Below are 25641 nucleotides of genomic sequence, written 5' to 3'. Positions count from 1 at the left end.
AAATGACTGCAATGAGGCCCATGAACAAGAAATTCTATTAAAAGAGTTTAATAAATAGTATAAACTAAAGAATGCCTAGAGGTCTAGCAAACCATCTGCTGTCAGGTCAGCTTGTTCAATTGACACATTCAAAATAGGGATGGTTTTGTAACAAAATAAAGAAAATTAATCCTAAAAATGTCCCAAACTGTAGCATATGTCTAATATTCTGTATGTGCAGTTGGAGGGTTGGAGAGGGATGATTGTTTTATCTATCTCTTCAATGCCCCCTAGTGTATCTGAAGAAAAATATAATTATGGGGAGGGAGACGTCAATTGTAACTGGTGGTTAAGTTGCTTAGTAGTCATAAACACACAAATGAAGGGCAAAAGAGCATTAGCTGCTCAACTACATAGAGAAGTGTCAAATAGGATCAAACATGACAGCATTGTTTCTCATAGAAGACTCAGTGGTCAGCACAACACCGTTTCACCCACAGTTAGTCTTGCGACATAATAGAAATAAATATATTTATATTTAGCACTGGCAGACAAATTTAACCATCTTAAGAATAAATGAGAGAATAAAGCAGAAAAAAATGCACCATCAAGGACCCAGCGACAAGATAATTAGGTAAAAATGTACACAACAACGCACAACACACACACACACACACACACACACACACACACACACATATATAGATATATATATATTTATATATATATATAACATATATATATAACACACACACACACACATATATATATATGTGTGTTATGTTTAAATATGTTTAAATATATGTATATAATATATATTAAATATATATTATTTAAACAGTTTTAGGTAAAGAAGAGCTACAGACGTGACTTTAGTGATATATTTCTGCCAAAGGCATAACTAGTTCTAGATTTTTTGTAATCAACAGCTAGCGCTTAACATCGATTATTCGAAGTTGATTGATACGACTGAACTCTCCAAAGCTACTAGTCGACTTTTCATGTCTTATTGTTTACAATTTCTCTGGTAAAACATGGCGGTTGACAAAGTCAGAAATGGCAGTTAGAACTCTAAGAGGCTTAAAAATTAAGCATTTAATCGTTCTGTTTGGAAAAACAAATTCTGTCGGGCAGCTGTCAAGTTCATGTTTTACTTCCTGATATTTTATTTCTCTTCTTGTGTCTCGTTAGCCTTAGAAGCTATCTTGTTAGCGAGCTAACTATCTACAGTGAACAATGACAGCGACGTCTGCAGGTAGCGGTAGCTACCTTGCCGCTAAAGGTCTGGATATAAGTTTGGCTGCTTTGCGGAGGCAAGACCCATACATAAATAATATTGTGGACGTCGCAAGCCAAGTCGCTTTGTATACTTTCAACAATAGGTCAAATGAGTGGGTAAGACGGAACTTTGGTTAATGCTTATATTTGCTAGCTTAGCTTAGCTTTACGGTTTATCCTGGTAGGCGCGCTTAGTCACTGGCACAGATTTACTTCAACTAAAGTTGTAGTAGTGTTACCTAACTAGCCACCGTTGCTAAGGCTGCAGCCAGTTACTTGACATAAACTAGGAAAGTGCATTTTCTTTTTTTTGTCGACTCATTTAAACAATAATGTGTACATATAGTGTAACTAAAACTCAACATGGGCTCATCAGAAGGCTGTAATTTTGTTTATACGGCTTTTATTTTGAATGAAACTCATTCTGCAGTCTGCCAAATTTAAAAAGACAATTTTGTAATAGTGACTTTGACAGTACATCCGTCTTATTCTCATACCTTCTGTGTCTTATGTTTTCAGGAAAAGACCGAGGTTGAAGGCACTCTTTTCGTTTACACGAGGTAATGACCTTGTTGAATTTTTTATAAATACTGCCTGGAATATTTTTCACGTTTTTTCTGATTCTCCAACATAATTTATATGTTATAAAGTTTGTAGAATGGAATTGTGATGTAATTTTTACACAAATTTTGCTTTTGAATGCTGAAGGAATGGCTTGAAGTTTTTAATGGGCAATTGCACATTTTGCATAGTCACTATCCCACTAATGTTTTCAGTTCAAATGCTTATTTATGCATAGATTCTCTAAATTATTTCTTCAGGTTGGCCTCTCCCAGGCATGGCTTCACAATAATGAATAGACTCAGCATGGAGAATCTGACAGAGCCAATCACCAAAGATCTGGACTTTCAGCTCCAGGACCCATTCCTGCTATACCGCAATGCACGTTGTAAGTAAAAGCAGCACAGATTAGTCAACAGCTGTTTTATTGGCAGCATCACCTATATTGAAAGTTTGTGTCTGGGATAAAAAGGATAAAAAATTTAACTAGACAGGACTATATATAGTTTAACCAGTAAAATCATGGGTAATAGCATAACACGGCCAAAACACACAAAATATCATATCAACATTTGACAATCTTGCACTGGTGTGATCACCCTATTGTTATATGACAGTAACCTGTAGCAAGGAAAAGAATCATATGAAAGATCTGCATTTGGATAGTGCATAGCATGCAGTCATTTCGGGTGGGAACCAGACATTCTATATAAGGCCTAGATATTTTAGTGAATCAGCCTAAGTCCCTCTGATAACTGTCTTACACACACACACACACACACACACACACACACACACACACACACACACACACACACGCTCATGTTGAAGAGTGAAGGGCCTGACAGCACTACAAAAACAGCTAGCAGAGATTAGATACACCACAATAGTCACTGATAAGATAAACAAACCCATCATGAATCATTGACGCATACAAACCTCCATTCCTTGTTGTGGCTTCAGTCTACATCAGACTCGGTCAGAGGCAGGTAACTGAAATTGTGTGTGACCCCTTTGCACCCTTTACACCAAAGTTAACATCTGCGATAGTACTCTAGATGTGGTCACATCATCAGTAATGGAAAACTAATAGCAAGGGAACAACTGACTCACTTATAGGAAGGAGAGGCATTTAAAAGCACATTAAATAAGCTAATGATATTTCTCTAAAAAATAGAAATATGTTGTGTTAGTGTTTGTGAGGTAATGAGTGGGTGTGTACATGCTGGCCAATGGCTCTAGCTGATTCTGTGTTTGATTACATATGTAGTAAAACATCCCCTAAAAGAGAGAGGCTGAAATCAAGCACATGCTTATCTCCATAGCGCTTATAATTTACATGGATTGTCTGACTCTACATTATTCAGATGCAGCTTCTGATGTGGCAGGAAACATCTACATGTTAATCCTGACATTCACCGAGTATCAAATAAATGATAAACAAGATAATGGAGCATGGAGTGAAACCTTATGACCAGTAATGCTGTTCTTAGGGTTTATTTAGACATTTTTTTAACTGACTCACATCGGATTGGTAAGACTACTTAGGCTCAAAGCTGTTGGAAATGCTTCCAGTCCCACTGAGTTGTGACCTCTGTGTGCAGGGGTCGTGGAACCTTATCATTAGACAAACATTTGGCTCTGTGTTGCCATAACTTCCTGGAATGGCAGTTGGCACAAAGTGGCACTGCAGGCTAAAAATACACCATGGAGATATACTACAGAACAGTCTAAGATTCAGGGAAGGAACATTTTGCTGGAGCAAGTCATTATTCCTCTGGCAAATCTCCCAGTGCACCGGAACAGATAGGACGCTTTTTACATTCCTTCCTAAATCACCTATCATCATAGTGTTGCTGTTGCTCCTATTATCATCACAGGTACACAGGCAGCCAAAAATAATTTTAACATCTTATTTGATAAAGTTTCAAGTGTAGTGTCTTGATTTATAGGTCAATTTCAGCACAGTATTTTAGTTTCCTGTGCCACTTGCCCTCACACAGATCTTGGCCGTGGGTTGATGTCCCTGTGATCTAGTTCTTAATTTACCATAATTATTAGAATGAGTTCTGAGATTAAGATTTTGCATTTATTAAAGAGTTGAATATTTGTTTGCACATACAATGCTAAACCTCACTTCTACCTAGTCAGTGGTGATGATTTACTTACTGTATTCTTGTGGTGGACAAGATCCATGTTTTGACCATGACCTGTGACATAGTATCAAACCTTTCTGACATTTTCTAGACCAAATAATTGATTCCATATAGTTAAATATTAGTTACACCCCTACACTGGCTTAACTGGTTTACGTACTTGAACCAACCAGGTACATGTGCTGGCAGTTGCTAATAGCTGTGTTCCATTTAATATGTCAGTCTTACCTCCAGGTCGTACATATGTGTATCCCAGGTCTCTCTCCGACACCAGCAAGCCTTTAAATCTGACTTCAGGTTCTTCTTCTAGCCTCTCATGTTTAGGCTTCCTTTGAAAGAGTGCTCTGAGCATGGCTTCACCAGTCTCTCCGTTGTCTTACAGTCTTTTGGCAATTGTCTATATGAGACCCACTAGAACTCGAAGGCAGTTAGATTTAATTGTGGATCCAGTAATTCCTTAAGTGAAAGAGGTGCAGCAAAAGAGATTTTTAGATGGAACCTCTTCAGTAGCAGTAGATGTATTGATGGTGTCCTTCTTTCATGAGTAGCGCTTTGCAAGGCTCTTGAGTCTGGCCAGGTAGTCTGCACACAGCTACCCCAACTGTATCAGAATCTGTCCTTAACTGGGCTTCAGTTACAAGCTTTAAAGGTGTAACATTATTTACTCCATTGCTGCAAACAAAAGATTAGATGGTTCCACACAGATGCCCATGAATATGTGTCAAACTAAATAGAGGCTAAAAATATCAACGCTGTTCTACTGACTGATGAACGGACGACTGTGCTAGTCACAAACACATAAATCAAATGTATAGTGTCAAAGCCTTCACAAAGAAAAACAACAGTGAAGTGCTACTTCTCAGATTTTCAAAAAATGAAATGCATTCCTACTGGAATGAAAGTCTGTTGTACTTCCATGTCCCGTCAAGTTCCACCAGCTCCCTAGAGCTGCTAAGGGTCCGCAGCAGTATGTACACATGTGCTAGTGCTCAGTAGTTGCTGGTTTGTTTAATTCACTGTCCTGTAGGTCTGAGACTACCTAGCTCTACTGTTTATACAGACAGCGAGTGATAAATTCCTATTAGTTCATGATGCAAGGAAATGCTCTCACATTGAAAAGTGTAATTTCTCCCTTAGTAAAGCTTCCTCGTAGTCGTCTCACCCTTCGTTCATCATCCGCCTGCACTTATTAACTCCTGGTTCACTTGGTCAGGTTCTGCTGATGTCCTTTCTCCTTATCTTCTTCACTCTCTAGTGTCAGCTGAAGCCTTTTTCTCTTTTAACCTTGTGGCCATGGGCACTTGTTTGTTAAGGCTAGCGGTTGTAGTCCTCCTCCCACGCTGTATTTCTCACTCTCTCTCTCTCTCTCTCTCCCTCCCTGTGTCTTCCTCTCTTTCCTGTTCCGGGGGTCAGGACAGAATCACAATCTATAAAAAGTCTATACACACCCCTCTATCCCCTATTACACATTCTCTTATTCTTTCTTTGAACTTTCTTATAACTGCAATGTCATGACATGTGTAGCTTTTGTGTCATTCACAGCCAAAGAGACATGTACATGTTTTATTATTTGACTGGTTAAAAATTTCCTCTGCAACACATCTGATTTGTTACTAGTTTAAATCCATCTTCTTCTATTTCTCTGTCAAAATTCTAGCCCTTGGAGTTGTGAGACTGTGTTTCTCTGCCTCTGTCAAACACTTTCATCTCCAGCGAGTACTAAGTGGCTCTGGTTGAACCAGACAGTCGCCCACTGTACTTACTGTTACTTATTTGGTCGTGCTCTGCTTTTTTCCCAGGCTCAACTGAACTCTGTGTATGTACGTATTTATCCCTTCTTCTCTCTGTCTTTTTCCCTCATCCTTGACCCCATGACCTGCCCAGCCTTAGTATTTTTGTGTGTGTGTGTGTGTGTGTGTGTGTGTGTGTGTGTGTGTGTGTGTGTGTGTGTGTGTGTGTGTGTGTGTGTGTGTGTGTGTGTGTGTGTGTGTGTGTGTGTGTGTGTGTGTGTGTGTGTGTGTGTGTGTGTGTGTGTGTGTTTTATTGATGGGACCACTCTAGTAATCCTGGCCACCACATAGTAGCTTGCCTATTTTGCTTATTTCTCTCGCCGTCTCTTTTCTGTCACATTTTATATCCATGCTGTCTAATCTGTTACTTTTTGCCTTTTCTTTCTCATGTCTTTAACACATTCTTCTTTGCTTTGAGGTTCCTTTTTTAAAGTACTGTATGTGCTGAGGTGTCAGCTGATGTCTTCCTTTGTTGCTTAGAGCTTGGTATTTTATCTACCACACCTCAGTAGTTTAATAACATGATGAGTCAATCTATAAATCTATGTTCACATATCATCTTTAAATTAGAATTAGCCTGCACTGGGTGTAGATAAGATAATGTAAAATAATATGTCCTTCATGGTGTCTGAAGTTGAATACTTATGCAACACCAGAAACATAAATGCTTTTAATGACACGTAAATAAAAAAATATTAAAAAAATATAAAAAAAAAATGTAATGTAACCAAGTGTGTGTTTGTGTGTGTGTCTGTCTCCCTTTTTGAACATGTTTTATCCAGGAGTCTCCAGGGACCATGTTTTACTATATAATGGCACTGCTGGCTTCTGTTCCCATTAGTTTGGCTGGGAAATCTTAAACATGGGTTTGACCCAGCCATGCTATTAAGGAACCACATGTGACATTGTTCTTGTTGTTCTTACTACATGTCTGTGTATTTATGTGACTGTAAGGATGTAGCAGGTCAGTAAGCTCATTTAGTTGGCTGATGGTCATAGACAGTTTGATTATTTTAAAGGCTAACCTGATTCTCAGCAGTGATTGGGTCATTATTGCAAACCATGGCCATTTCCTTTGCATCCTCTTTATGTAATATGTTAAGTTCGAAACACTCTTTTTTTTACCTCCTAACCGTCATCTATCTTTTATTCTTCTAGTGGTTATTCACGGGATTTGGTTCTATGATAAAGAAGACTGTCGCCGTATTGCTCAGAGGATGAAGATGTATGTATACTATATTATACAAAACAACAATTTTAAACATTACATTTAGCAATAGTTCTCTGAACGCTGTTCTTAAAGGCATGGACCAACAGAAAAATATGTTTTGCCACTTCACTTGTATACATTTTTTTATTGTGAACTCCTGTGTGCAGCCTGACCCAACAGGAGCAGGTCTTGGCTCAGTCTCAGGGCGGTTGGTTATCCCCAGGAGGAGGAGGAGGAGGAGGAGGCTTAGGAATACCAGGAGGGGGTGGAAGTGACGGGAAAGCGGTAGACATTATCCAGATGCTGACCAAAGCACGCACAGAATATGATAAGGTAGCCAAGTTCAACTGCATAGTGTGTTTCAGCAACACATGATTCATGAGCTTCACATAAATCACAAAAGGCCTTATGACCATAGCTTTCTGTGTGTTTCAGGATAAGTCCACTTCGGAGCCAAAGGAGATTGGTGGCAGCAGTGTCCTATATGGAAACCCTAACTTGATTAAACCAATACCTGTTAAACCACTCACTCAGGTACACCATCTAAGTCCAGTGAACCTTTAGTGCATTGCTTTCTATCGATTCATTCTTTTTGTTAAGTCTGTTAGAGAGATTTTTTGATGGACAAGAACATGACTTTACATGAAAAGCAGATGTTTAATAGTCTTTAGAAATAATTTCAGCATTTGTTCATCCCTTGCAGGACGATGAAGGCACAGAACCTAAGTCTCTGTCTCTGGCCACCTTGTTTGGTTCTCAGCATTCACCTAAATTGGACCCAGTCTCACCAATGGCTGCTGCTGCTACAGGTTCATCCACAGGAAAAGTTCTTCGGCCACCTGTAGCCCGTACGCTGACCTACGATGGTAAATTGAAGTCTGGAAGTGTGTCCTCCCAGGGAGGCAATGTTGCTATGGCTGTGTGTTCAGATGGAAGGATCAGGACTGTGGGAGAAGATGCTCAGCAGCAGCAGGAGAACCAGTCTCAGCACTGTCCGGCCATTCAGAAGCTCATGCACGGACAGAGAGGAGCTGGTGTTGTGCTCCAGACTCTGTCTGAGTCCCCTGAGAACAAGCTATGTGACAATGGGGTGCCACTGGAGCATCACCACCACCATCACCATCTTTACCATCATCAGCAACAGCGCCACCACCATCATCACCATCAACAGCATCAACCTGACCCAATTAAAAAACTTTTTCAAACACAGACAGGTCCTCTTGCCTCCTCCTCCTCCTCCTCCTTCCCCTCTACTGTCTCTTCATGTTGCTCCAAGTCTCTTCCTCTGCAGCAGAACCCCCACCTCACTTCTCCATCCGTAGTGGTGGATCCTGTGTCATGTTCCCACCTTCAACTGCAACAAAACCAGCAGCTATTTATCAGCCTTTCCAAGCCTCAAACAGAAGCTCAGCACAACAGCCAGTCGGCTCTGACAGCACAGGGATCAGGTGACGCATATTAAACATTATTGATATACTATAAACATATATAGCTTTAATTTACAGAATATACACTATTTTTCAGGCTTAAGTGATAGATACTAATACAGTTCCACATTACAACTGAAAAAGTAAAAGCTTCATCATTCCCTGCAATATCTTTCTGCTTCACCAGGTTTGCTGCCATCTCAGGGGACGAATGACCAAGGCATTCAACCTCTACAAGGTATCATGTCAAGGTTCATTACGCTGAATATTTGTAACAGGTTTCACATGAATCTCCTTTACGTCATGAAGCTTTGTCTTAATGTACAATGTCTAAACATGCCTCATTTGTCTTCATAAACTGCTGCATCGATCGGGTTCCATCTTTCTTTCCAGGTCCGTCTTCTCAGATGCCAGGTGTGGTGTCTCCTCATGAGCTCCTCCATAAGCTCCAGCTTGTCCAGCAGGAGCAAATCCAAGCCTCCCCGGATCCACCTCGACTCTGTCCAGGACTTGCCCCTCGATTCTTGGGGCCCACTCAAAGCCAAGGTGCAGACTCCGTTGGTGATCCGGTGTTTAACCAAACTGCAGCAGCTCTAGATCAAAAGGCCACAATGCAGTTTCAGGTGTGTGGTGTGAATGTCTCCTTTCTGTTTTTGAATATGGACGACAAATTATTAAAAATGACGAATGTTTGTCGTGCAAAACCATGAAAAACGAAGGCAAGCACTAATAACTTTGTCTGTTTAGGTCATCTCCCCCCAGAGAATACCAGCCACTGTGGCCCCCACACTCCTTCTCTCTCCCAGCGTGTTCTCTCAGGCAAAGTCCACTAGCAGCTTGTCAACAGGTGCTAAGGAGAGCTGTCCTGCCCCCCTAAACCTGCCCAGACCCTTGGTGCAGGAGGAGGTCAGAGTTTTGTCCAGAAGCCAGCTCCAGCTCACACTGCTCCATCTGATACAGGTAATATGGTATTCCCATGTGCCTTCATTAACAGATTCACACCACCCACAAATCGTCATGCATGCACACACACGGGCATTCAGTATGATCTTGCTTGTATGTTTCAGACTGACAGCTCATTCCTGGACAGCATATATCAAGTCTACGTCAGCCGCTTTGCTGACAACCCCAGCAGCAAGTACTGATGACTGTTCACACCTGTCAATACATACAGCCTGTCCAGTGTACCAAGGAAAAAACAGCTTCTTCTCTGAATCCCTACTCACACACACTCAGTTTATCTTTATTGTGCTCTAACCAATCTTGCGTCCGAATGCAACACAAAAAGCAGTTAATTTGTTTAATCAGCACTTACTCTCAGTGGTTGAGGTGTGGGTAAGCTGGACATCTACATCTTTAAAAACAAAATATGCAGAAACCTCAGTGTGTTGTAGTCTGTGCAGTAGGATGTTTATATTCTCTTTTTTTTCTTTTTATTAGTCATTTCTCCATAACCAGCGAGATTCTCTGGCTTTAACTAAATATATAAATCAAGTCTTCCTAGATGGTAAACAAGTGCTGAAGGGTGAGCTCAAACTGATTTGAAACTAGAATCTGTTGATATTTTACTTACATGCTTTTAAAAAAAGTTCTTGAGTCAGTATGTTTTACTATCCAGTTAATTTTGAAGCTATTAAAATGATGTTTGTCATTCTGACTTTTATCTGCAGACACCAGATGTGGTTTGTGCATCGTTCTTTATGTTCATTTGTTCACATGTATGGATCTAATATACAGTATGAGCAAAACACATGGAGGGGCACGCTTTCCATCGGTTTTGAAGAAGCAACTTTACAAACTATAAGCAACCAATTATTGTTGTTGTACAGTTGTGAACCTGCTCTACCTCACAGACGGATAGTTCTGAGGTGTTTTTACTTCATAGCAGATTCAGAGGATCTGATGTTATTGGTACATCCAGTCAATAACAGTAGCTTGGTTAAGAAGACATTTAGAGGCAATAAAGATAAAATAGAAAATATAGCTTAAAATAACTTCACTGACCCGTTTTCAGTCTGATGCAAGTTTAGTAAAAACAAAAAAGAAATAGATTTACGCACTAAATAAAGACATACTGTCAAAGCTTATACAGTATAATTGCTCTTACATGCAGCCATACAGTAGCTAGAAAAGAAGACATCACCGCAGAGAAAATGCTAAATTCTCTTCCTTATTTTTATACTCAAGAAATCTGTATTGTCGTCATAGTACATAGCCAGCATTATACCGGTAACTGTACAGTTAAAATATATTTAGATTTTATACTTCTGTGACATATCGTAACTCATGTGATTAATGCTGTCATCTTTTCATTTAAAGCTTGTCACCCAGAATCTTTGTCATTTAAATTTTACAACACGTTGGAATGTGAAGAACTATTTTCCTTGACCACAAACTGAATTATATTTTAATTGGCTATTAAACGTTCTCACAACTGCCTCAGTTGTTACTGTCTCTTTTCTTTTTGGGTGACTATGGCTGACTGCTATCGTCACAGTTATTATTCAAGATGCCGCCTCAAGTAGCACTAATCACATTAAAGGTACATTCATTATTGCTTTAATGTCACTTCATTGCCATCTTGTACCACGATCAATAGTGTAACAAAGTGTCAACAGTGATTAATCAACTGCTTTTTACACACCCAGCAGTATTGAAAGACCATACCCAATTAACTCCAGTATTCTTTACAGAACATTAGTTTTTCCAATATTGAATCAGTTCCTGAGTTTGTCATGCTTAACTGAGCACGAAGCGCACTCCAATAAACCACAACCTGCTGACAAAATAGTATTAATCTGGCTTATGAGGGGCTTTCATGTTTGTACCAGGCCTAAAGAGGAAAGAGAAGGTGACCTAGTTAAGACAATGATTACTGTAAGTTCCATTTAGTAGCTGCTCTAGAGATCTCTACAGCTAGAAGCTACTAAATGGATATTATGTTATAATTATGTTTTTGAGCTTTAAAACCTCAACCTTGAGGGCTCAGTGAAGTTGAGACTCCCGTCACTCCCATCTTGAACTCCTTTAAAGGAAATATTTATCATGTCTATCCTCTTGTCCACTCTGAGGAAGATCAAGTGCTGCAGTTCCTCAGAACCAGTGAGATCAGATCTTTGGGGTTATTCCTAGTGCAACACTGGCGTTTGTTGTCTCAGAGGAAATGAGCTGATAACAAACCACAAGTGTGGACATAAATCATATAACCGGCTGATTCATTATAGACTGAGTCATAGAAAATTACCCTTGAAATTAAATCATCTCTCATAGCAAATACAGCCTTCTGTGGTCTGGATTATACCCATACTTACATGTACTGTAAATGACCATTTTAACATGATAATGATAGAAAAGAAAATACACTACTATAGTAGAATAAAGTTGATTCTGATTAGTAATATATGTACTATCCCACTAGCGTTATCATGTGGAAAATTTCTAATCTCCTCTCCGTGTGTGTTTTCAATCTGTGTGTGACAAATTGTAATGTCTGTGCATTAGCACCAATTAGTGCTGTCACAGGCTCCTTAATGGGTCTAGTACTGTCAGCTGAAGCCGAACACTGGAAAGCAAACCCAACATGAGGTGAATGGAGTCTAACCAGTGCACCGCGTCTTCTTATTCGCATCTTTCCTGCGTCCTCCTCCCAAGCAGAATGTTTTAACGTAGATTTTATAACGCACGGGAATCCAGTTCTTAAAGATTTTCATTCCTTTTTATTTTCGTGTTGCTTCAGCAACGACAATCGCACAACACACACTCCTCTGCGACTACAGTAGGAGGTTCCAGACCATTGGTTTAGCTGATGGAGCTAAAAGTAAGGGCTGACTATTAACGCTGGCTTAGACTAATCAATGACTGTGTGTGTGTGTGTGTGTGTGTGTGTGTGTGTGTGTGTGTGTGTGTGTGTGTGTGTGTGTGTGTGTGTGTGTGTGTGTGTGTGTGTCCGTCCTCCAGGGAGGCGGAGTCTTCTTTTCAGTTTGTAGAAGGAGTCCGCTCTTGTTGCCACTGCACCCTCGGATGGAGGATGATGATCAGAGGTCATCTGAATGAAAATCAGCAGAGACTTCGTCAAACAAGAAACTTTTAAAATCCAATCAAATCTTCTGGCTCTCACACTGAACTTTCAGAATACAGTCCTGTGTCTTTCCTGGGGGGGGACTGTCCAGGTGAAAGACGAGCTGGGACTTTAATTAAGCTCTACAGGTGCACAGGTAAGTAACACTGCATGCTCAGAGTCTAGTTTATTGTTTTCACAAGATTCTTACCATTTCTTCTATGTGGAGATTTAAACTTGACACGAAGGCTAGAAGTGTCCATGATTGATGGATGAAGGAGTTGTGTGTAGGCGAGACATCAAAAAATAATTGTCACTTAAATTTAGAATATTTATCATCCATTGATACAATGATATTATAAATCTACTTCATTTGCTAACAGAGATGTCAAAGTTCAATCCATACGGGGGGGGGGGGTTCTTTCCCTCTTACTGATCTGGGTCAGGGATGAGTCTGACAGTTGTTACATACAGTATGTTTACTCGTGTGTGTTGCAGTCAGACTCTTATTATATTAATGTGAAGCCTTTTCAGTGTTTCAATGTTTTACTGCCTTTTCATTTCCATAACAACATGAACAGATGCTTTATTGTGTGTGTGCCATTGTGTATCTTCACACACAGTTATTGTGTATTGGATCTCCTCCATGCTGCGTGTTCGCCAAACCCACACGCGTGCGTGCTGGTGTTTGTGTTTGTCAGCGTGTCGCTTGTATTTAGGTAAATGCAGCTTAATGGTCCCACCAGCAGAAAGCTCGCTCAGCTCTAGTTGTCATTTGTACATTATGTCTTTGCCTGAGCACGCACACATCTAACATGTTATCTGTAGTCATCAGAGGTCAATACATTTTCAATCATCTTGATGTATTTATTTTATAATCAGGCAGCTCCAGGAAGCACATGTAGAACATTTGAACATGATTTACTCTGGAGGTAATTAATTATTAGATTAGAAAACACAACAGAGCTGTGGCCTCCTGCGTGTGTGTTTACTAGTTTAATGGTCAATGTGTGTGACACGAAGACTCCACTAGGTGTCTCAGTGTGTTTATAGAAACAGAAGTCAGTTGTCTTCCTCAAATCACGACTCATCCCACCAGGACTCACTTTGCGTCCTTTCGCTTTTGCTTTTTGTCTCTCTTTCATCCATTCATCATTTCATCTTTCATCTTATGGCTCTTTCCTCCTTCTCCTTCCTCTTGTCCTTTCCAATTACTTCAGGTGGCTCTTACTGTTTGATCACCTTAATCTCTTTTCAGTTATAGACGCAGAGAAAGTAAATAAGCAGGAGCATAAGGAGCAGGGGTGACAAAGCATTAGAGTAAGATCAGGAAGATAGAAAAGTTCTGTCTGCTTGTGTGAGACAGTAAAAAGGATGGAGAGGAAAAAAAGGAGGGAGGAGGGGTTTAATCCTGCCTGGATTATGCTGTAAACTGGTCCCGGAGAACAGGGAGAGACACACTGGGGAGAGAGAGAGAGAGAGAGAGAGAGAGAGAGAGAGAGTCCCACTATCCCTCCATCCGTCTTACCCTCATCCAGTGGTGTGTTCAAGCTCCAGTCCTGCATGTGGTTTGGTTTTGAATCCATGCAGATTTGAGGTCAGTAAATCTAGAGTTGCAGCAGGATTTCTTTGGGGGGAACGTGTGTCCGTACTGCCCTGGGAATATCACACTGCTTCGTACAAGGACTGACGTTGCATGATCTTACCGGGACCCCCTGAGTCTTTTGCCAGCCTCCTTCTGTCATGGATTCCTGTTGAGGGAGCGCAGAGGAGAGAAGCGGACGATGGGAGCAGCAGAAATAGGATTAAGGAGCGTGGAGTGGGACGTGTAGGAATATGGCTGGACTCCGTTGTGACTCCCGGGGCGCAGAAGTGACCTTTGACACTGGAGACAAACCTTTTCGAGACTTCTTTGTATGCAGGGATAACCATCTCAGCTGACATCGAATCATCAGATATTCATAACCAGTCACATTTGAACTTTCTTTCCAGACCCACATGACTCAAGGGGATAGTTTTAAAGCCTTGACAACCCAACATAGTGAGTAATCTTCTGTTTGGAATGATGGATCAGTATTTTAATCTTACCGCAACCCACTTTTAGATTCCAACATGTATTTGTCTTTTTTAAATTAGCGTCCTGTGATTGTTTCAGTTTTTTGTGCTCTGATCGCCTCCGGCCTCTCAGTTATCATTTCTTGGCAGCCTAGTGAAGCGTTGAGTCCGTGACTGCTTTATGAGACAACATGCGTGTTGGATGTTTGTTCCTGAATAATGGAAACAAACCTTTAATCTTTAGGTGCCTTTATTTTGCCAGAAAGGCTGACAAGTGTGTTGATTCTAGGATGTTCATGTAGATTTGTTGGTTGTTGGACACTCTCAGTGTCCTGAAACAGTTTGCACCCCAGACTTGACGATCACAGGCTGCTTTATTGCCCGTTTATCACTGGCCTCTCGCTGGGATTGCACCGTGACCCCAGCGCGTTTACTGTGATGTGCATTGTCCTAATTTCATTGTTCTCTCTTGGAGTCAGCGTGCAGCGAGCCCACGAGTGATGCGGATCTCAGCAGCTGGAGGCATGTTGCTCTGCAGCCTGTGTAAGGCCGGGGATGGCAGCAAGTCAGACAGAAGTGGGCCGCGCAGAGGGACCCTGAGGATTATCCTCTTCAGTACACTGTGCCTGATGGTTGAAGCCCAAATGAAGATCTCACCCGAAACGTAAGTAAGGCCACAGTTGGTTCACTGGATAAGCCCTGCGTGTGAATCAAGAGGAAGTCAGTTCAGAAAGTTTTGATGCTCATATTTTAATTATTTTAGTTCAAAACATATGCTCTGCATCTTTTATTCTTTAATATCTATTTGTAAGTAGGACTGCAGTCCAGTTTATTTCCTCACCCTGATCAGGTGAGAGAAACTGACCAGCGACCAGATACAGTGATCACACTGGACTGCAATACAGTCAATGTGAATTCAGATTAAATGAGAACAACATTTATACAAAGATGGCTTCAACGGATTCGATCCTAATGTCTATTATTAGTTTTTTATTCTCACAGTAGTTGGAAAGGTAAAGTGGTCATTTCTTCTCAACTGGGAATGAAATGCTACGTTTGTTCCTCAGAAGTCGGACGAAGCTCTTTTGCCTGAACACGTTTCAAACCTCCTGCTGACTGAAAACACAGAGATCGATACAATGCCGTCAGTCTACAGTGTGTGTGTGTGTGTGTGTGTGTGTGTGTGTGTGTGTGTGTGTGTGTGTGTGTGTGTGTGTGTGTGTGTGTGTGTGTGTTAGTAGAATGGTTTGGAACCAGCAAAGTTTTTTTAATATACTCATGCTGACTGTGTGTTTTTATTACTGGTGAAATATATTGCAATAAGTCAGATTTATTAACCCAAATCAGACAAAATGGGTGTTTATATAGCGTGGGGGTTCTATTTAGTGTAAGTGAGTTTTGTACTTGTACAGCTTAGAGTCTGTGTGCTGTCACTAGACAGGCTGGTGTGACTGAGGGAGATTAAAGCTCCAGAGATGACAGGGTTCATTAGGCCAACACAGGTCACTGAGCCCAAAGTGCTTCACTTTGCCTGGTAAGATTTGGCAGCAGGCCCCCTCTGGCTCTGGAAGTTAGCCGGTGCCTGACCAGAACAGTTCACGGAGGTGAATTCCTTAGCCTCGTGGGCAGCGAGTCTCTGCAGCAGCATCCTAACACAACTCATCAGTTGGGCAACAACTCATACAACAATTGGACCTGACCTAAAGCTGTGAAGTGTATGAAGAATTCTCCACATGGCATTTCCATCACAGAGGACGATTTGCTGATTGGTCCGGTGAAGCTGCATGTTTGAAGGCACGGAGCAGAAGCTCCTCAGCCACTGTCAGGATCAGTGTTGTCGACTGTCAGGCTGGTTGTTACAGCCTGGCCCGGGGACTAGCAGCGAGCTGGCTGACTCCCCATAGGTGCAGCCATCTGTCACATCCTGTCTGCGCTCTAACCTTTATTACCACATTCACGCGGAGGATTTGTAGAAGTACTGCATGTTACTGATCACAGCATAACCTCTTGACCTGGCAGCCTGTCGGATTTTACTTTTACCTTTCGCAGTAATCTGTTATTGGTGGATGCTGGCTGACCTATTAACATAGCAGCCTGCACACTCAGGCTGCTATTATTAGCCTGTGTTTAAAGTGCTCCACCAAACTGCACTGATTGCTCATTTTAACAGCTTAAATCTATCTGGGACTGTGATTTAATTTGACTTTGGCGACAATATTAACAACAACATCAACCTTAAATACAAAAATCTATCACAGCCACTTTGCTTGATTGTATGATCAAGTTTTCCTTGTGCCCAGGGTGCAGCAGTGGGCAGTGTCCTTTGGCAAAGAGATCGCTGCTCTGTCTGCTCGGTACTCTGGAGCTAAACTTCTGCAGAAGGTAAGAAACTGGACACATCCACTAAATGTAGAAATGCACTCACATATGAATACATGTTGATTGTGACAAATTTAAAAAGACAACAGTAAGAGTGAGAGAGCTGGATTCATCATCATCGTGTACCACTGATGTGGGCGGAGCCTGGAATGGGTCCCTCCTCCTCCCCTCTGCCTCAGCATCGTCAGCCAACAAAAACATGACTGACTGGCATACATTTGCCATCTGCACATGGCCTAAAGACCATTCTGGCAAAGTACTTGGCATCACAAATGCACTTGACACACAAGCACAAATGCACTGGCACACATTGAATAAAAGGCAGTGTCGCTGTACATAGCTTATTGAACTGAATTAAAAACTGGGGTCATTTGGGAAATGAAACCAAAAATCCAAAGAGATTATGAGATGGTGTGAAACTGGGAGTGTGTCGTTTAGTAATTAGCGCGTGCGGACTTCCTCTGCATGCCACCCTGTAGAATCCCCAGCAGGCTGGTTCACCATCTGCCACACACACACACACACACACACACACACACACTCTGATATATGCACCTACTGACCTTCTCTTCCTCCAACGTGTTTCTTCTTCATCCTTATGGAATTTATTAACCATTTTACTCGTTTTACTGTTTCAAAGTACATTGAAATATCAGTAATAGTAATGGTAATAGTTGCAGTGTGTGACATCATTCTGTGAAGTGTAGACATACAGTAGGTCTCCTAGTTTCGTCTTTATTCCTGCACTGATGTGTGAATGCATCAGCCAGCTTTATCACGTTTTTCTGTCATTCGCAGAACATTTTATAGTTTTGTTCTCGTGCCTGATTAAACTGAAGCAGATTTATCTGCTGGATGTTTACTTTCGCTCTAAATTATTATTTGCTCATCAGGGGCTGGTTATTGTCCTCTCAATTTATTTCTGTTTGTCCAATTTAGTCTTGCTTATAGTCTCATGTACGTAAAGGAAATTGAGAGGGATCTTTGGTGTAGTTGAAAATAATGAAAAAAAATGTTTTGCGTAACAGGGATCCAACATTCTCTTTACTAATATAAAATTCTGTGGCTTTAAAAGTAAGTGCGTCTGTTTTGAAGAAATTCAAGGATATTGAGGGCGTGGTGAAGATGGAGGAGGTGAACGGAGAAGAGCTGGTGAAAAGGTTTGCAGAGGAGATGGAGGAGATGCTCGGCAGGAAGATGAAGTCTGTGAAGGTGAAGTACTTGCTGTCAAACTAAACACACTCTTTAAAGTAGCCTCTCCTTCTTGGAGTGTTTCACTAACCAGCTGCATTTGATCACAGAGACTGGCAGAAGCAGCAGAGGATGCTGATTTGTACCATGAGTACAACGAAACATTGGAGGTACTGTATGGAACCGAATATTAGATATTAGAATCAACCTTTTAAAGCATATCTTGAACATCCCATGTGTTTATAAAGTCATTATTTGCTGTTTCTTCTTAGTTTGATTATTACAACTCCATGCTAATCAACACTGTGGACGAGGACGGGAACCCGATGCCTCTTGGAGGAGATTTCCTCCTGGAGCCGAATGAACACTTCAATAAACTGCCAGTCAACACACAACAGAGTAACATACAAGTCCCCACTAATGTCTACAATAGAGGTAACACAAACAGGAGGTCGACATCTCATCACACGTGTGTAACATGTTGAATTGCTGTTCCGATATTTATTTTATTTATGCCGTTTCTGTAGATCCAGATATTCTGAATGGAGTCTATATGTCTGAGGCGCTGAATGATGTGTTCATTGACAACTTCCAGAAAGATCCAACTCTCACCTGGCAGTACTTTGGCAGCTCTACGGGTTTTTTCAGGCTGTATCCAGGTACACACGCATACTTTAGGTTATCATGCACTGCTGGGCTACTGATGATGGCTAAAGCCTGCCTGTTCAACACGACGACTCAGTCCACAGCTGCAACATGGCTGCTGATGACTTTCCCTCTGTTGGGGAGTAATTAGCCAACTCACTCCATCATTTGACAGTCAGACAAGTCCAACCATGCATTTATTTGTTGCGTCCAAACAGCGGTTTTCCATGTCACTAACAGATTTGCTAAACCTTTCTGTGTGTCTCTTTAGGGATTCAGTGGATTCCAGATGAAAATGGTGTCGTGACCTTTGACTGCAGAAACAGAAATTGGTAAAATCCTCTTCTTATTTGTCTTCTGAACAGTTTAAGTTGTCAAACACTCAACCTTACGGACTCCCGTAGAGCTCCGCAGGGCTCTAACGCGTGGGGGGAAATAGGCTCTGGGGTTCATAGTGTAAAAAAGTGTCAAAAGTGGTCAGTGTTTAGTGACCTTTTTTTTATTTACAACTTCGAGACGTCCGATAAATTCAGGTTCAAGTTCCAGGAACCCTCTCTGGGAATGTACTGTGTCTTGGGAGGTGGAAATCACAGTACAGAGACAGCATAGGTCTGGACATTTGCCGGTCAAAGCTGCTGTAAGGTAAATCTGATTGAGGGTAATGAGCTTGGAAAATCAGGGGATGATAATAAAAAGATAAAGCGAGGCAGGGACAGAAGGGCAGAGGAACAAATAAAAGGATAAGACCTGAACCTGTCTGCCATGTTAGTCTGGTAACCCAGTGGTAAATAACGCACAGCCTCCATGTCCTGTATGTCTGATGAGCAGGTTTTCATCATAATCTGATAAAAAGAAAACATTCACTGCTTCCTAATGCTTCCCCCTCTCTGGTTCCTAGGTACATCCAAGCAGCTACGTCTCCTAAAGATGTGATCATCGTGGTGGATGTTAGTGGCAGCATGAAAGGACTCAGACTGACCATCGCTAAACACACCATCAATACAATCCTGGACACACTGGGAGAAAATGACTTTGTTAACATCATAGCTGTGAGTGCACACACAGAAAAGCGCACACACAAACGTCCATTTTCATTACTATAAAAAGCTTCAAAATTAATTCAGTTTATTTTTTTTAGGATTTTGGCCATGCGCAACCGTACAACTACAAATCAGTGTAATAAGCGTGGTTTATCCTGGTATTACTCTCTGTGTAATCATGCGCCGCCTGCAAATCCGCTGCCCTTAAGCTGTTTTTACACAGAATTTAAAGCCACACTCCTGACCGACCGTGCAGCAAAATGAAAAACAGTTCTTGACATTTATTTTAAAATGAGATTCCCTTTAATTCTCCTGACACGGCTCGTCTCAGTGCCGCGGCGATCAAACAGATGACCTCTCATAAATGACGCTTTTGTTATTGCACTGACTCGTACGTGTGGTTTCTCTCTACAGTACAGTGACTATGTCAGATATGTGGAGCCCTGCTTCAAGGGCACGCTGGTACAGGCTGATCTGGATAACAGAGAGGTAACACACACACACATGCTGTACACTTAATTAATTCACTTAACCTGTGCTAACCTATGAATAAGCTGGTATCTTACTGATCCTCTAAAGACTAAGAGTACGCTGTCATCGCTTCACAATTAAAGCATCATGCACGTGTGTTATTAAGGTCTCAACCTGTTTGCTTCGGGAATTATCCATTAAACTGCTTCATGTTTTTCTACTTCAAGACCACAGCTACTTGTATAGTTTTATTTTTTAATATCGCATTGTGTGATTGCGTCATTTCTCATCTGATCCCCATTTTTGCACAACCGAACTTTCTCTGTCTACGCATTGTGAGGGTGCATTGTGTGTTGGATGTTTGCCCTACTTTCACTCCCCATCATAACATGGCAGATCAGGTGAGGTCGAATTTAAGCAGGTCACTTGATCTGTTAGCGAGGGATTTGATTGGTTATGTGTGTGTGGAGGCAAGCTGTAACAGAACGGGCTTGCACATGTTGCCATCCTCATGTACTACAGACAAACACACTCTTTAACAGGAAGGCAATATTAAAGTTCGGATTCTGTTATATTACCTTCATTGTGAGGTGGAATGGGCCTATGAACCAGAGCTTAGTCACACTGTCTCTTTTTTGTTGTGTCTCTGTTCAGCATTTCAAGCTCTTGATTGATGGGCTTCATGTGAAAGGGGAGGGCAAAGTGAAAAACGCAATGAAAGAATCTTTCAGGATCCTTAATGAGGTTTGTAACTGCAACAAGCGCATCAACTGCTACTGATTAAAAGGAAAAAAATATTGCTAAGATGATTCAATAATTTGTTCGGCGTGTGTGTGTGTGTGTGTGTGTGTGTGTGTGTCTGTGTGTGTGTGTGTGTGTGTGTGCGTGTGTGCGTGTGTGCGCGTGTGCGCGTGTGCGCGTGTGCGCGTGTGTGCGTGTGTGCGTGTGTGTGTGTGTAGGCCACAACGCAGGGCCAGGGTAGCCTGTGTAATCAAGCCATCATGCTGATAACGGATGGGGCTATGGAGGACTTCCAGGAAGTCTTTGAGGAGTTCAACTGGCCAGAGCGACGGGTATAATATTAAAATAATCAATGACAGATATCATGTATTTGATGGGTGGGACTTATGTGATATGCGCTGTACTTATCTTTACAGGTTCGAGTGTTCACCTATCTAATCGGACGAGAAGTGACATTTGCAGAAAATGTCAAATGGATTGCCTGCAACAACAAGGGTAAAAACAAAATGCTTGTCTTCAAATTGCCTTTTTGTTGGGATACAATCTTAACAATAAGAGTAATGCTGATCAGATGCTGTTGTACTGAACTGGGTATCAGGTGCTGCCATCTTGTGAATTACATGGGGTCATGCAGCATCTCAGACCTAAAAACATCCCTTTATCCTACTGGAGCACATCAACACACCCTGACTAAATACATGATAATCAGCTCAGATGCACTGTAAACACACCCCTGGCCAAAGCATATCATATCTGCATGTGTCTGTGTGTGTAATGGGTAACAGGTGCGCGCCCTTCTGTTGTGAACGTCTTTTCTGCCAACAACAAAATATGCATCTCAACATTGTGTTACATTACAGCAAAACGCTTCGGTGTGCAGCCGAGTAAGCGGGTTGTCTTAATAATACCACAATAAAAGTAATAAATAAAAGAATAAAAGCAGCTTTTTGCTTTGCTTGCTTTTAAATGTTCGTGCAGTACTTGGCAGTTCATCAGCGTCCCGTTGTCAGTGAGCAGCTTCACTGCAGGTATCCCATTGACGTCACAGTCTTCCACTTGTAGAAATGCCATAAACCAGGGCCAAGCCAAGATTTTCAAAAACATCAAAGCACATTCACCCCTACAGGAGATTCAAACTGTTCTTTCATTAAAAAGCAGCTTAGCTCAACATTTTCTGAAGTCTGATAAATGACTTTATTGGTCTTAAAATGATGTCCAGAGGCCAAGATAAAAATAATACGATAAACATTTTCTTTGCTATCATTTTGAGTTTTCCATCATTTTTTATGTCCTGCAGGTTATTACACACACATCTCCACACTGGCTGATGTCCAGGAAAATGTTATGGAGTACCTCCATGTTCTCAGCCGGCCTATGGTCATCAATCATGATCACGACATCATATGGACTGAGGCTTACATGGACAGTGTGGTCAGTCTGCTTCTGCCGTTATTAATGCGTTATCTGTGCCCCACGATGCTTCCTAAACATCTAAGCTTCTCCATCTGATTCACCCCAGACACACATTCAACCTGCACCACTATCGTAACCTGCCCATGACAAATAACCCTACCTGTTTAACTACAGTAGGCTACTTTGCCACAAAAGTATTCCTCTACAGCTTGAAGTACTACTTTAAATGTATTCTTATATTTAGGATAGGTATGTAGATTGGTTGGTCAACTGTTTTTTAAAATCAATGTGCAGAAATAATGTTCAGGACTTTTAAGGTTTATTTTATTTTATATAAAATGTATTTTATATCTATATATGTAATATATAACATATTTATATTTTATTTAATTAGTATAAACTGTCAAATGCAGAGAGGTGAATAATATAAACCAGACAAATATGTGTTATAAACTTTTTATTTTACATTTAAATAAAGGTCATGGTGAGACCTGAGAAATAGGACATTAATGGTAAGAATCAAAAAGTCTGAATCTGTCATGCCTAAAACTTAAAATAGAAGAATTCAAAAGATTCTATATTTTTGCCTGTGTCACCTTTCATCGTCTGTACATGTTTCACTGTTTGCTGTTTCAATTCTTCTCCATCTTCAGTTCCCAAGCACCAAAGAGGTAACTGATAATAGTCAGTTAGTTAGTTAGTTAGTTAGTCATAATAAATCATGAATGTTAACCTTTCATTTAGAGTCAGCAACAGGTTAACACCGTTTTGTTTTAGACTCCAGTAAGTGTTTTATCCTTTGGTTCAGATGCTAACGTTAGCTTAGCCGTCTAACCAGCTAAACCTTAACTACTGTAGCATAGCTTGTCTTTGGCGTTAGCTCGTCATTTGTGTTTTGTCTGACGTAAATGTACAAAATTAAGCGTTAACTCCAGTTCACGCATATGTATTGTATCACAAACACAAATCCCTTTGTCTTTAATTATATTGAAGTTATTTCTTCATAAGCTAATAAACTATGCCATGTGTGTCACAGCTATTTAACACGCAGGCCCAAAGCCTGCTTCTGATGACCTCCGTAGCCATGCCTGTATTCAGCAAGAAGAAGGAGACAGTAAGTACTAGTCACCATTAGTAATACTGTTATCCTCAAAGTACTAGTCATCATTATCAATACTATTATCAATCATACAGTATGTAATTCAAAACTGCAATTCTGTCATACGGAGATTTTACAGTTTTATTTCCTCATCAGTACTGAATAACTCACCCAAATCATAATACATAAACTACAGTGGGTCTCCTCAGTTTGTTGTTTTCTAAATGTGCTGTATGTCTCTGCAGTTGTCACATGGGATTTTGTTGGGAGTGGTGGGAACTGACGTGGCCCTAAGAGAACTGATGAGATTAGCTCCACGGTACAAGGTAAGACATCCACACCTCTTATGCACCATACAATAAAAAACTGCGCTGACAGGTTGTATTGTTGCATTTGTAATTCCAAGTAAAGGTGTATTAATAATAATAGTTTCATGTTGCTGTTTCAGCTGGGTACCCATGGTTACGCCTTCCTTATCACTAACAACGGTTACATTCTGTCTCATCCTGACCTGCGACCTCTGGTACAGACAAATATTGGATTGTACAATTAATAAAAAACTGATAAAACTTTACCAACGTGTTTACCAAGGGTGATAAATATTGATTACTATATAATTTGTGTCTAGTATAAGGAGGGGAAGAAGCTAAAGCCAAAACCTAACTACAACAGCGTTGATCTGTCTGAGGTGGAATGGGAGGACACAGAGGAGGAAGTGAATAACATCACACTTACACACACGTTCTCATTTTTTTCTTTTTACCTTTTTTAACAGGCTGCTGTGTTTTCTGATGAAAAAGAAAAAAATCTATAATTTAAAATAAAATATATTTAGCTCTTTAATTGCTGTGTATGTCATATCTGTATTTTTAGCTGAGGACAGCCATGGTTAAAGGAGACACTGGGATGTTATCTTTAGATGTGAGGACTTCAGTGGATAAAGGAGTGAGTACTTTAAGTCTTGAGTGTCTGTGTGAAGAGGAGGTGAAAGAGACATATCAATGAGTTTTTCCCTTTCTTCCATCTGCAATATTATTCTTAAAGGTGGCCAACTTTTATTTGAAACTTTTATTATTATTTTAAAGTGAGAAGCTGTGTGACTGTGCAGTTTCAATAAATTGTGTGTTTTTCATAGAGGAGAGTGATGTTCCTAAAGAACGATTACTTCTACACTGTCATCAATGAGACACCATTCAGGTTTGTCTGTTGATTTGAACTTAACAGAATCCATTAATGTTATAGTCACCAGACAACAACATCTTTTGTATTGGCATGAAATAAATAGCACAACAGGTTATGAAGGATAAAAGAAACACAGATTATTAAAATTATTTTTGAAAATAAATATAAATATTTATCTTCAGAAGTATTCATGTGCCCCTAAATAGATGTTACCATGTGATGCTAAAGTCACAGTTCAGTAAACATAAATAATAGTAACTGAAGATAAGGTAACAATTTATTTGTGTTTCAGTTTAGGTATAGTGTTGACGAGAGGATTTGGGCAATATATTTTCATCGGGAATGTCTCTGTTGAGGAGGGCAAGTCTTTTACATCTTTTTCATGTCATTGTTCCTTTCTGTTTCTTACAATTCTTAACTCGTTCATGTCTTCTGTTTTTGTTCGTAGGTCTTCATGACTTACTGGCTCCAGATCTTACCATTGCAAGCGAGTGGTAAGATGCTGGTGTGTTTGCAGTACAGTGCAGTCTTAGTAGTTATTGTAGTTCTTTAGATTACCTTTTTGTTTTTTTGGCATTGTGTGCTGGTAGGACGTACTGCGAAACAGACATCGACCCTGCCCACCGCAAGCTGAGCCAGCTGCAAGCAGTGGTGCAATACCTCACTGGTAAAGAACCAGACCTGGAGTGTAAGTTGACAGTTTATTGCAAAATCACAAATAGAAGCTGTGTATGAGGAGGTGGAATGAACCTCAAAGAACTAAATAGCTACATTTCATTTGTTGTCTCATCTAGGTGATGTGCCGTTGTTGCAACAGACTCTATTTGATGCGGTGGTCACAGCTCCTATGGAGGCTTACTGGACTGCTCTTATGCTCAACACATCTGGGTAAACATTCATACAAATGCATACTCACATAAATGTTTTTCTATTTACTATGATAATAATGTATAACATTTGAATTGAT

The 25641-nt window shown here is 40.6% G+C and overlaps 3 protein-coding genes across 25 annotated transcripts in view; 2 read left to right on the top strand and 1 right to left on the bottom strand.

The window, feature by feature from the left end:
• The window catches only part of cacna1c (calcium channel, voltage-dependent, L type, alpha 1C subunit), a 127450-nt gene extending 122082 nt beyond the window's left edge, over positions 1-5368 (bottom strand). For 6 of the 16 annotated variants that reach the window (XM_029161980.3, XM_029161977.3, XM_029161985.3 and 3 more), the window contains exon 1: positions 4203-5365. In XM_029161980.3, coding sequence (XP_029017813.1) covers positions 4203-4326 — 124 coding nt within the window. In that variant the 5' untranslated portion in view covers positions 4327-5365. Of the gene's footprint in view, positions 1-4202 lie in introns of all 16 variants that reach the window. The other 10 variants (XM_029161974.3, XM_055511983.1, XM_029161989.2 and 7 more) reach the window with 4 other exon arrangements.
• dcp1b (decapping mRNA 1B) lies at positions 983-10839 on the top strand. Its single transcript, XM_029162001.3, has 11 exons — positions 983-1374; positions 1777-1817; positions 2079-2206; positions 6923-6989; positions 7142-7307; positions 7410-7508; positions 7678-8422; positions 8589-8639; positions 8795-9024; positions 9149-9361; positions 9469-10839. The coding sequence occupies exons 1-11, from the start codon at positions 1216-1218 to the stop codon at positions 9544-9546; spliced, it is 1977 nt and encodes a 658-aa protein (XP_029017834.1). The 5' UTR covers positions 983-1215; the 3' UTR covers positions 9547-10839.
• Positions 10840-13934: 3095 nt separating this feature from the next.
• cacna2d4a (calcium channel, voltage-dependent, alpha 2/delta subunit 4a) overlaps positions 13935-25641 on the top strand; it is a 57150-nt gene continuing 45443 nt past the window's right edge. For 3 of the 8 annotated variants that reach the window (XM_055511122.1, XM_055511121.1, XM_055511120.1), the window contains exons 1-24: positions 13937-14499; positions 14993-15177; positions 16814-16895; positions 17988-18104; positions 18194-18253; positions 18356-18518; positions 18611-18742; positions 19000-19060; positions 19627-19777; positions 20183-20257; positions 20894-20983; positions 21199-21312; positions 21397-21475; positions 22278-22411; positions 23430-23507; positions 23738-23818; positions 23941-24015; positions 24121-24207; positions 24366-24437; positions 24628-24689; positions 24967-25034; positions 25123-25168; positions 25265-25362; positions 25469-25562. In XM_055511122.1, the coding sequence (XP_055367097.1) occupies positions 15014-15177; positions 16814-16895; positions 17988-18104; positions 18194-18253; positions 18356-18518; positions 18611-18742; positions 19000-19060; positions 19627-19777; positions 20183-20257; positions 20894-20983; positions 21199-21312; positions 21397-21475; positions 22278-22411; positions 23430-23507; positions 23738-23818; positions 23941-24015; positions 24121-24207; positions 24366-24437; positions 24628-24689; positions 24967-25034; positions 25123-25168; positions 25265-25362; positions 25469-25562 (2183 nt within the window). In that variant the 5' untranslated portion in view covers positions 13937-14499; positions 14993-15013. Of the gene's footprint in view, positions 14500-14988; positions 15178-16813; positions 16896-17987; positions 18105-18193; positions 18254-18355; positions 18519-18610; positions 18743-18999; positions 19061-19626; positions 19778-20182; positions 20258-20893; positions 20984-21198; positions 21313-21396; positions 21476-22277; positions 22412-23429; positions 23508-23737; positions 23819-23940; positions 24016-24120; positions 24208-24365; positions 24438-24627; positions 24690-24966; positions 25035-25122; positions 25169-25264; positions 25363-25468; positions 25563-25641 lie in introns of all 8 variants that reach the window. The other 5 variants (XM_055511117.1, XM_055511118.1, XM_055511119.1 and 2 more) reach the window with 5 other exon arrangements.

This window comes from Betta splendens, chromosome 9, assembly GCF_900634795.4.
Source record: "Betta splendens chromosome 9, fBetSpl5.4, whole genome shotgun sequence".
NCBI lineage: Eukaryota > Metazoa > Chordata > Actinopteri > Anabantiformes > Osphronemidae > Betta > Betta splendens.
The sequence above is the reverse complement of the archived record's forward strand: the minus strand, read 5'-3'. Positions and strand labels throughout refer to the sequence as shown.

Coding starts and splice junctions, on each gene's coding strand:
- dcp1b (XM_029162001.3), top strand. CDS start 1,216: ATGACAGCGACGTCTGCAGGTAGCGGTAGCTACCTTGCCGCTAAAGGT. Junction 6,990..7,141: donor ATTGCTCAGAGGATGAAGAT/GTATGTATACTA, acceptor TCCTGTGTGCAG/CCTGACCCAACAGGAGCAGG. Junction 9,362..9,468: donor CACTGCTCCATCTGATACAG/GTAATATGGTAT, acceptor TGTATGTTTCAG/ACTGACAGCTCATTCCTGGA.